The 11,886-nt window shown below is 39.7% G+C and overlaps 1 protein-coding gene across 1 annotated transcript; it reads right to left on the reverse strand.

Moving 5' to 3' along the window:
* Window positions 1-1,375: 1,375 nt before the first annotated feature.
* Window positions 1,376-11,875, reverse strand: LOC122766703 (solute carrier organic anion transporter family member 1C1-like). Its single transcript, XM_044021777.1, has 15 exons — window positions 10,536-11,875; window positions 9,386-9,492; window positions 8,904-9,045; window positions 8,560-8,692; window positions 7,755-7,879; window positions 7,471-7,617; window positions 7,246-7,344; window positions 6,893-7,150; window positions 6,252-6,416; window positions 5,218-5,413; window positions 4,940-5,105; window positions 4,433-4,617; window positions 4,172-4,236; window positions 3,947-4,064; window positions 1,376-3,338 (listed from the first exon to the last, which is right to left on the reverse strand). The coding sequence occupies exons 2-15, from the start codon at window positions 9,434-9,436 to the stop codon at window positions 3,119-3,121; spliced, it is 2,070 nt and encodes a 689-aa protein (XP_043877712.1). The 5' UTR covers window positions 9,437-9,492; window positions 10,536-11,875; the 3' UTR covers window positions 1,376-3,118.
* Window positions 11,876-11,886: the final 11 nt, after the last annotated feature.

Genomic DNA, 11,886 nt, shown 5'->3' on the forward strand with positions numbered 1-11,886 from the left:
ATGTGCACTTGTTTACAGCAGTAAAGTCTACAATAAAAATGTTCGTATGTGAGTGGCTTTGGTTTGTAAAAGCTCTGAGATATTTTGTTGTGAAGTGCACAGCCCACTGGTGAATCCAGAGACTGCAGTGAACACATAAGTTACGTAGGGTTCACTGCAATGACTTGACACTATTGACATAAAGTAGATTGCAGTAGAAGATAAATCATTTACTGTAGAAGAAAAATACCAACGTTGTTGTTTTTATGTCAAATTCTGTGATAATTGCCATTTTAATAGGAATGGTGTGACTCAAAGGTGGTCATATATTTGCAAACTGAGTCTAACTCATCCAAATATAAAGCACATTTTTATACCACAGGGTGGACCAAAGTGCATACAACATACGCATACAAAACAAGGGCAATAAGAGGGCTAATGAGGGCTACAAAGCACAAATAAAAGCCAATTAAAGACTCATTTGAAAACAATAATAATAATAATAAATGTGTTTTTAAACATAATCAACATGTGTATGTAATGCTTAAGCATGTCTTGAATAAATCTGGTGTAATACACCTGCTTGACAAACATACACTGTACATTTAGCTTTCATACAATCTTAATCTTAACGTCACAATGTCACATGACATAAGTGATTTGCGTAAAATGGCAACATCACTTGTGGCTCAGTTTTTATTGGAAGATAAAGTGAAAGTTTGGTCAATCCAGGCTGTATAAACCATAAACATGAAGCATGCACATGTATGATTTAAGCACGAGCATGACTATCAAGACACATTTTGATAGTGATAAATATTGGTCAGGTGACGAGAAGAGATTTTACCTCTTTTGACGTTTGACTCTTTTTTTCTCCAAAGAGCAGTAAATTAGCAACATATTTTGGCGTATATTTAATATGGAACACGTTTAACCTTTTAAATAGTGTATTGTGAGCTCAAAAACCAGCAGCAGGAGCATGCGATCAAAAAGTTTCCGCCTTTTTTACCCACCGATGTAATAGGAGGAGGAAAACCTGGATCACACAGGTGTGTTGCCACAAGCCTCCATTTCTGGTTTTCAGGCACTCTGTTTAGTTTATTCATGTTCTTAGAACCAGTTTTGTCAGCCTCCCTGTGCAAATTTTGCTTCCACTTAACTGGACCTATTAGCCACTTACTGTAGGTGCTGTCCTCTCTTCTGCTGACGTCAATTATCATTGCCTGAAAAGATGCTATTACTATAGTACAAGCGGCGAAAACCAAAACAGCAGTTGAAAGATGAAAGTGATCAGTTATACGTATTGGTTTTAGCCAGTATCTGCCTTATAGTGTGACAAATGGAGCAAAAGCAACCATATGATAACGTGTTTAAAAACACAACATTGATAAAAACATTGTGTATTTTCAAAACATTTCTTTAATGTTGTCAGATATTTGTTCAAGGACAATTAACAAAACTGTAAAAAGTTATGATAAGACAAAAAATATTGGACTTAATACAAATCTAGTCTAACGCTTAACTATAACCAGCTATAGCTCCAGTGCTGTGCAAAAGACTTAGGGTGCCACCAATTTTGTTTCTGTCAAATTCTTTGATCATCGTCATCTGGATTAAAATCATGCGACTGAAAGTCAGTCTTATATATTTGCAGCAAGCTGTCAATGTCGGTGCTGTATATACTGATGATAATCCACTCTCTCTCTATAACTACAGGGTAAAACAGGGTTGAAATCCGCTCACTCTTACCCCACTTTGCAAAACGACAGTGAACCTTGGAAAACAAACATGACAAGAGTTAGCAGATTATGTGAATGTTGATGACCTTCCGTGTTTGTGTGACATGTGCGCGATGTGATGTAACTAGAAGTGTGTAAAGGTGAGCTATCTAGACGATTAATGTTACAGAGGCACAGCACTGATAGTAGAGTAAAGTTAGCAGCCTCACTGTCCCTCTTCTTCTTCTTCAGTTTGCATGGACAAAAAAAAAATACTACATAGAAGTTGTTCGGTGTGGCTCCTGTCACGTACTAAAAAGACTATATTCTTTTTCAAAAACCATAGATTGGGATCAACGTTTGAGTAGAAGTTCCTTTTATGCCAATGTAATGCATGCACACTATCATTTGCACAGTGCCAGTGAGTATATACACCTTATCCTCTGTATAAAGTCATATCAGGTGTCGTGTAGTATAGCACTGACGTATTGTCAACCCAGATACAAGCTCTCAATCACAACACAGCTGCCAGCTGGGGCAGACGCTGGAAATACAGATTTTAGCCACTTAACAAAACGGTACCCTAATAGAATCCACCCCTGGCTAAGCCTGCGATATCTTATAGAATATGTTTGTGGCTTTACCTCATCATTCGACAGCTGGAAACATTTGGAAACTGTTCCCTCTCCTGCACTAAAGTCCATCGAGAAAACCTCATTTACTGAGTTTGCGTCACTTCCGAATGAAGACTGTGAAACATCCAAGTCATAACATAGACCTATTTGAACTCACTGGTGGGGGCAGCAGTGAATCTAACACTCCTGAGTGCTGTGATGTTAAATCACTGCTTTTCTCAATGGGATTTGATGTAGGGCTTAGGTGGAGTACAAACTTCACTTTTCAGATGGAAAGGGTTGCCTAACAGTAACTTTAACTAACTTTATCTTAAAAAACACACTTTGAAGATAAAGTAGACTTAAGCAGGCATGATAAGTGACTAAAATCTGTCAGCCATGTTATCAGTGAGAGCAAGAGTCCCCTGTGTTGATAATACATACAACCACACTTCAAAAAACATGGAGTATCCCTTTAGGCCTCTTTATTTATTCATCATGTCTCAGCTCAGTGGTAAGAATAGCTGTGCTATCTCACAAACCCTCACCCACAGCTGCAAAACATTGTCAGTAACTCATACAAACATTAGCATTCAAAACAATGCACTGTACATACATCATATTGAGCATATGCTGTAAAAAAAAATACAGTATACAGTATAACCACTATATAAAAAGACTAAAGAACACTGACACTGTACCATTGTCGCCTTTGGTCCGGGTCTGGGTGCAGCACAGTAGTAATGCAATGGAAATTACTGCACGCGTAATCACCTGCATTTTACAGAGGTGTCGATCTGTGTATCCTTAAATCGTGCTCTCCTTGTCTGTGTCGTCTTTGCCTTTGGTGATGCTGATGCTGATGCTGGCACGTCCATTGGCCTCTCCTTTGCCCTCAAGTCCGTTCTCTTTGGCCTGATTCCTTAGGGCCAGTTTCTTATGTCGCTTGACAATTTTGAAGTAGAGGAACACCCAAAGTATGTTGGACAGGAAGTAGAATCCATTAATCAGCCCTAGGTAGGTTACTCTGGAAGTGCAGAACGTCAGAGCAGGTCAGGTGAAGCATTCTCACAGTAAGGTCTTTTTTATTTGGAATTTAAAGCTGTAGTCCGTATCCTTTAAATATGTATGTACATATACATGTATATATATACACATATATATGTATATATGTATGTCTGTATATATATGTATATATGTTTATACATATATATACATATATACGTATATATGTATATGTATATATATAAAAAACAGTGTTTTAATCTCGTGTCACACACAAGAAGTGATTCGGTTTTATGTCAAGACAGATGGAGGCAACGGCACCATCTCACTGGTAAAGCAAGATAAACACTTCTTAGCGCCATCTGCCCCTGTGGTGCCACTGTATACACACAAATACTCGACAGACGTGACATCATATTTGTTCACAAAGAACAAGCAACAAAAATCACCAGTCTAAATCAACTAAGTCTTGTGCAAAACGATGTCAAAAGTGTATTGAACTATATTATATGTTCACAATTGACTTTGTAAAACAAGTTGCATAAATGTCTCATTTAACCCAAAACGCTGTGAAATAATTACAAACTAAGTCAATTCTGAAATGGATGAAGAAGAGACATTCCACTGTACCTGAAGGTGTTAGCATCATAGAGCCTACATGCCCCTCGCCCTCCGCACTGCTTGGTACCCCACTTCAAACAGGTCCGGTCAATGAGCACTCCAAAGTAAATAGGGGGCGGGATCCCACCTGCAAAGACAGAGTCACACTTGAACACACGGGTTGATGACTATCAGTGTTCTCGTAAGAAGCCCGGTGTACAGTGTGTGTTGTTTTTTAATAGAAACTGTACTCACCCAGAGTTCTTACTATGAGTGTCTGCATACCCAACGCCAGGGCCTTTAAGTCTGACTGTATGGATCTGGAACATGAATATAAAACTCCTTAGACTATGCACATACATTTAGACGAAGAAACAATCGTGTGAATTACGACAAAGCAAATTATTAGCAATCATCAAAAACTCTCACGTACTCTCACATCTATTGCTTTACATTGTTGTTACTCATGTGCTTTGTTTTCTATTTAGACAACAATTTACAGAAAAAATGACTGACCTGAGCAGAACTATGTATCCTGGTGTGCCGCCGCATGCAGATATGAAGGACCCAACCACGGACAAAGCCATGTAGATTTTGAACATCCTATCACAGTTGCTACTCCTGGTGCACTGGCCCAGCACTGTAGACATGTTCATGCCTGGAGTTATCATCTCCCCAACACAGGTACAGTTATGAAACTCCTAAAAGAAAAACAGGAGACAGAGGGTGGGTTGTTTCTTTAAATCAGTTTATCATATACTGTTTATCTCGTGAACTATAGTTTCTTATATCCTTTTTTCCCGCACAACTTAGGCAATCTGATGAAAGATGTCTTTCATTTTCACCAACTACAGAAACACACCTGAGCAAAAAGTACTCGAAATGTTTAAAATCTGAATGAATTTGTGAAATGTGAGGAAATGCGTCACAGCTCAAAGTTCACTTTGCTCTCGAGCTGAAACAATTAATCGATTATTATCGACCGGGCTTTAGTATTTCTGTGAGTACAAGTCACTGCCTCACCATATTCCTGCCAACGCCAGTGGAGGTTTGACAGCCAGCCAGGCAGGGTGACACATACGTCATGCCGTTTTGGGAACACACGGGGTCCCAGTGCTTCATTGAGCAAGAACAGCCTGCATTGCACTGCGACAGCAACGTCTGCTGGTTGTAAGACACATGAGAATCCCTGTTGAACAGACATGAGTGACATTAAGTGAAGTCACAGCAATCTTTCCAAAGCACTCACTGATCTTTAAACAGTACTACCATGCGTCTGGGAAAGACCACATTCTACTCACCCCTGATATGACACAGTGAGACCAGCCACTTCTGCGTTGTCACAGTGCAAGAAGACCTGCACTGCGAGCAGACAAAACGACGTGACAGTGGTGGTAATGGCCACCCTGGCTGCGCCGATGACACCCAGCTTGAAGCGTTTCAACACATAACCTCCTGTGATGATGCCCAACGCCACTGCAGGCAGGTTCAGAACGCCTGGAGGGATGATCGATACACTGAAATTATTCCAATTCTTTTTCAATTTTTTTGGCCATAACGCAACGCATAAACTTAAGGAGTTGTTAAGAAACGGAAAACAAAGGGAATTGTGGAGTTGTGAGACAAACTCAACATGTTATTTAACACTATCAACAACATAAGTAGTGTTATTCAATAATAGCAAAGACTGAATGTTTCAGAATGTAATCAACTAAACACTTTGTTTAACACTTAGGTCCATGTCTCTCGATCCTGACACTTACAGTGGACTCACACGTACACAGTAGAGGCATCAACTAGACACCGTAGACATAACAATGGATCTGGTTTCCTCAGTGAGGTCAAAACAAGGAAATGAGAATACAGTATACAGAATAGCTAATAGCTATAAAGTCCACTGTTAAGTAAGTTTATGGAAAAATGTGTTTCTACTTCACATTTGATTTATCAGTAAACATTTTCTTGAGGCGTCAATGTCTCCATCGCTAGTTTTGTCACTTCTTCAATATAGCACATAATGTCAGTTTTGTAAATGATGTTCCCATTCCCATGTTCTTCATAATTGTTCATTGTAAAAACACTGAATTGTAAATCCATCAATCGGTAGTATTCGCTGGTCACGTGGGTAAAATAGCCATCAAAAGTTCAAGGTGATACTTTACAGACACAAACGCACACAAATAAAATCCACAGTGGGCTACTTTGAGCTGACATTCCAGGTCAGCATTATCTCTCACAATAACACTTCCCTTCAACAACATCATTGTTTCAGATGCTCCTGCGCCACAAAGTGCAGTGAGCACACAGACTTGCTGCGGTCGGGCATTGTTCATACCTATGAGGAAAGTGGCTTTGGAAGCTGATTGGCCATAAGTTTGCTCCAGAAACTTGGGCTTGAAGGTGATGAGGCCAATGAAGCCATTGACGACCACCAGGTATGTGAGGATCATCAGTGTGTAGATGCTGTTCCTGAAGAGTCGTTTCAGAGACGGAACGAACTCTGGGGAGAACAAAGCAAAATGAGTCTGAGGCAAAAATATGTGAATACATGGATTGTAAGAGGAATTTTCTGAATTATGTGGTGCATTATATTCAGGAGCTTAATTCCCTGTGTTAAAATATCTGTTTCTATATTTCCTACTTGCAGAAAACATCAAAAATCACTTCCATTTACTGATCAACAGACCTTTTCAACATGTTTGTGATTAGGGCATGAGTGAACCTGTGCTAGGTCAACTGATAGTGTGGTGGTTAGTGGTTTGGGCTCTGGTTTTACTGGGCTATATCTGGTTAATGATTGTGTCCATAACTCAAAAACTCACTTGAGTGTTGAGAGACACTTCACGTTCTCTCAGACGCAGTTTATGCTCACTACTCACTATCGCTTTGGAGTTTTGTGCTCGCGTTCGCTGATGCAAAATGTTTGTAAGTAAGCGTGACATGTGAAACATCAATGCACACACAGGTGACCTGTACCTTTAGCCATCTCCCGGATTGAGACCTGCTTCTCTTTCTCCTCCTCCTGCTCCTGCTCATCTGCAAGGAAATTATCCTGCTCTGCCAATGAGGACAGTTCTATGTGGTTGTGAATGTGCTCTTCGCCCTGCTTGGGCAGAGACCTGGGCAGGAAGAAGAATGGGATACTGGACAGCAGGGCCACAGTGCCAGTGGCTATGAAGCCCAACCACCAGGCCCCCACCCAGCGGGAGTCCTTATAGTTAATGCTGACACTCTCTGTGAGGGGTAAAAAAGGGTGAGACAGCAGGTTTTAGGTGGGATCAAAGCATTCGGTCCTGTATTTAATCGTAACTATTTTACTGATTCCATACCTAAATCCACAAATCCAACGTCCACATAGATCTTAGCGAGGAAGGACCCAAGCATGTACCCAAACATAGGGCCTAAGATTCCCACTGTATTAATACATGCTGGCAAATGGAGAAACAGAGAAACAACAGTTGAGCACACGAGCATCTTTGAGATAAAGATGAAGAATAAAGATGAAAGTGTGTGTGAAATGCTATTAAAACCAGCAAGAAAACAAACTCACTCACCCAAATAAAAAGGAGTATTCTCTTCTTTGGAGAAATCGTCCAGGTAGGAAACACCCAGGGGCATGATGGGAGTCTCCCCAATCCCCCGCAGCATGTTCCCCACGAACACATAGATCCACATGGATGAGCCCACTGCCTGCTCACAAGCTTAGAGGGATAGGATTGAAAATGTGAATTTGACATTGCATCGGTGATATATAGATATATATATAGATATATGGACAGTGGACTGTTCAATGTGACAAAAGTGGACAGAAGCGATGTGGAGTTAGTTTGCGATGTACCTGCTTTGGGCTCTAAATCGAGTGTCTCATCTGTGTCAGTCATGCTGTGGTTGGTGAGACATGGCAGGATGGTCTCAGTGCTGTTGGCATCGATGCTGTGAGTCACACTCGTCTCATATTTATACCTGAAAATGACATAAAGAATTGTTTGAAGACCTGTTTAGTTCCAAATGACGCAGCTAAACAGAGAAAAGACTTTACACTGGACTGAAATCATACTGTTTTTATGTGCATGATGTACATTATGTGCCCACATTACACATGCACATTTTATAGACTGCAGATTTGTACTCATCTCGTCTCTTGGTTTAACAGACAAATAAAATGAAGTGCAAAGCCAGGCTGAGGGTTACATAAGCTGCGGCAAGAAAGTAGTCTTTTCTAGTAGTAGGGTATTAGAATAAGTAATCACCTGAGTCAGATGACTGTGGCTTGACTCAATATTAACATTATGTTTGTCTCCAAGAGCTATTTGTGTATATTCTATAACTAGTATATTATTCTAACTAGCACACACAGACCTCCACGAAGGCCACTCAGTTTACCACAATGTCAGTACACTAGCCTATCTTGCAAGGTTAACAGTTCCATGTCAGAATCAGAATCCATGTCTGGATCAAGCCCCAAAATCTAATAATTTCTTAGACTGGGCCAAAACCCACATCCACAGCAAGTTCCATGCAAATCTATCCTTAGGTTTTTGAGTTATGCTGCTCACTAACAAACAAACAAACAAAAATACAGTAATAAACCTTAACAATATTAAATATGCAAACAATCAATGTGAAAGAAACTGTGTACTAACAAATCTTGGAGGAAGTGAGGCAGGGAGATGATGAACGATCCAAAAGCCATTATCACACAGCCGATACCGATCAGCCTGGGACGATGGAGCTTTGCACCAAAGTAGCTCACAAATGCTATTACCAACAAGTTTCCTGGGGATGACAAATCATATTGAAAAAAAACAACGTGTGTGTAAATGAATGACTGGCTACAGAGTATACGTCACTTAGCCTTAACTATTAGGACATAGGCTCAATCCCATTTTTACCACCACCATTGGACGGGAGTTTTCAAAAGTTATTCTTTTTTATTCAGTATGTTATTTACACCTACAACACAGCCGTCATCACACAGTGCACATACCCATTTCAAAGCTGCCATCTATAACCCCAATGAGAGAGCTGGGGATGTCGAAGCGCCTCTCGATCTGAGTGATGGAGCTCTTCATATAGGCGCCACCAAAGGCTTTGGCGAAATACACAAACGCCAGCGAGGCCAGGAAGAGCTGGAAAACACAAGAGGGCAAGGTGTTGATTTCATTAGAAGACTGAACTGAAAGTGTTGAATATCTTCATAGAGAAACTAGTGTGAGTAAATCTGTCTCTCTCTCTTTGTTAGACTTTACTCATGACTGTCTGTTATCAAAAAGGCAACAATGCCACTGTTATTCCTCATTACAAGCTATTTACAGACTCCACTCTGTCTAATCACTCTTTCCTTTGCTGAGATCACAATGCAATGCATTTGTAACACAGCAAAAATGCCATGCCAAGACAAATGAAGTCAGAAGCATTTGTGTGAGTGAAATCCTCTAACAGTGGGAAAAGGGGGCACATTTCACTGACCTTGAGCTTGGAGCAGCAAGCCTCACGTGTTTTTTTGGACTCTACACTCATGATGCTGTTTTTCTCTCAGTCAGTGCAAAGAGGCAGAGAACACAACACCAGTGGGCCTGTGGGAAAAAACACATCAAGCCAAAATTGTAAAACAAAACAAAACAAACAAAAAAACTTATTAAACAGTCTTTCAGATATTCTACTAAATGAGGTCACTAGTTAAAGTGGTAGTCACTGATATAGTTGCAACCTGATTCAGAGAGCTGGGGTTAATGCATTAACCCAAAGTTCCCTTTCAACATTTTGCTTCACCTCACTGAGGTTTCAGAGAACCAGGGATAATTCCTTAACCTAGATTTCACCGCTTCACTGGTGTAACTGTTATGCTTCCGTCAGCCTATTTATATTAAACCAGCCTGTTCATATTTTAGTTTGTTGAATCCATGTACATGTGCTGTGTGTGTATTTATATATTATACTATGAGCCTGTGACAGAGTGCAATCCTAAATGTCAGTGTAGCACCTTGAAATAAATAGAAACAATCCAAATGTAGTTGACTGAGTGATAAATAAATGAGTTAAGAAGAAAACAATTCCTTTGTATTTATTCTGATCACATTAAACGCCAGTAAATAAGGTCCATCTCAAATAAGAAGAGTTAAAAGAAAAGGTCAGAGATTGAGGATTAAAGTTATGTAACATTTAACAGATTTCATTTGTTTTTTTTTAATTAATATTCAAAACCAAACTGTCTTTCAGATTTTGTACTAAAACAGTTGCTTCAATTAATCAACATATGCCTAAATATTTCTGCCTAGTGCTGTGTACTTTATCAAAAAACAATACATCCATAAATAAGTATACATTTATTGCTTACTGATGTTACTGTTGTTGTTGATATGGATATTTAATTGCATGTATGATGTTGCTGACTGAGCCTGTGCAATATAGTCTTGCTTCTGCATCTCAGTGCAGTGTGTGAAACAAACAGGAAAGGAGTTAATAACCCATTTTAGAAGTGACTTGCTTTCAAATTAACATCCATCCCTTTTTTTCCTCTAACCACAATAAACACAAATACACAAATAAATCACATACAATAGTGCATCTTAGAGTGCAAATTAAAAGAGTTCAAAAGAAAAGCAGAGACAGTATTTACCTGAGAGGCAGCGGTGGTCCTGTGAGGGATGGCTGGGATGTGCTAACGTAGCTGAAGCCCTGTTGTACTTGGCAGGACTTTGTGCTTAAAGCAAGAGTCTTATCACAAGCAAACTACAACATCACCTGTAATCAGTAACCCAGGCACTTATGTGCACTTGTCGATCATGTCAATAAAAAGCCCTCAAACCTCTATGACCAACACGCACACAGGCATCAACACACACACACACACACACACAAACACACGCAACTTGAACCGACTAGTAGGGTGCATGTCTAAAAAGCACAGGAAAGATCAGAGGTTTCGCTGAAGGCAAATACACACACACACACACACAAACACAGACATTCACTGCACTTGCACATCCTCCTCTGTGAACATCTTATGCCTCCAAAGTATCCATCCTTTTGAATGGACAACAAACAGCAGCAGCGTGAAGCTGCCCAAAGCTTATTTTACAAGCCTAACTGTTTCTGTTAGTTTGCTGTTTTCAAAGACTGAAATGCTTTCCTCTCCTGGTGAAATTCTGCTTTTTTAAGACTGGGTGTTTCCGAAGCTTGATCAAAGTCTTCCTGTCCTATTGATAGCTGCTAACAATGGCTTTCTCTCTGTGTCCTATTGCCTGAGAAGCACACGTTAAGACCTCATCAGCCTTGATAGACACAGTATCTAATGTATTCATCATTTACTGCAGGGGTGATTTGATTTTCCACACCAAAGAACTTGTTAACTGTTCATTAAAGTTGTGACAGTAACATGACACTATTTGAGAAGCTGAATCGTATGTACGTAGTTTCAATTTAATAAAGATTACAGGGCAGTTTCACCCAATTGTTTCCCACTCAAATGAAGAATAAACTTAAAATCATTATCATGCTGCTGTGTTTGTTTAATTCGACCACATTTGACCTTTTTTTTAATTTATTTAATTTTTTCACATCTTTTACTCCTACAACTTGACAGAATCACAGTAAAGAGCAGCGTAGGCCTTTTACGTAGTCGACTTTTTGTCAAAATTAACTCCCTCTGATGTTGTGGGAATGAGACATGTGTCTCAGATCCACTGTCTGAAGATTGACAACACATTCATCTCTTGAAATGAATTAAACAAAGAATTTGGGGGGTGAAGTGGCTCTTTAAACAATACAAAACCCCTCCTTGTGTCATTCAGTATCTATTCACACAGAAAGTGGTTTTAAAATGATCAACTTCCACAAAAGGAGTGTCCCAGGTATCTGCAGATAACAAGGGCCATTTTTACGATAGAAAGATTATCTAATTACCTAATCCTATCCAAGTGACAAGATTATTAAAAAACTTCTAGAAAACAGGCAAATAGCACAGAAAT

This window comes from Solea senegalensis, linkage group LG3, assembly GCF_019176455.1.
Source record: "Solea senegalensis isolate Sse05_10M linkage group LG3, IFAPA_SoseM_1, whole genome shotgun sequence".
Lineage (NCBI taxonomy): Eukaryota > Metazoa > Chordata > Actinopteri > Pleuronectiformes > Soleidae > Solea > Solea senegalensis.

What these genes read in the sequence shown, in the direction of transcription:
- LOC122766703 (XM_044021777.1), bottom strand. Translation starts at nt 9,436, where the DNA reads ATGAGTGTAGAGTCCAAAAAAACACGTGAGGCTTGCTGCTCCAAGCTC. An exon ending in AATCCGGGAGATGGCTAAAG is followed by an intron (nt 6,417 to 6,892) that starts GTACAGGTCACC and finishes TGTTCTCCCCAG; the next exon opens with AGTTCGTTCCGTCTCTGAAA. An exon ending in GGATACATAGTTCTGCTCAG is followed by an intron (nt 4,237 to 4,432) that starts GTCAGTCATTTT and finishes TTCATGTTCCAG; the next exon opens with ATCCATACAGTCAGACTTAA.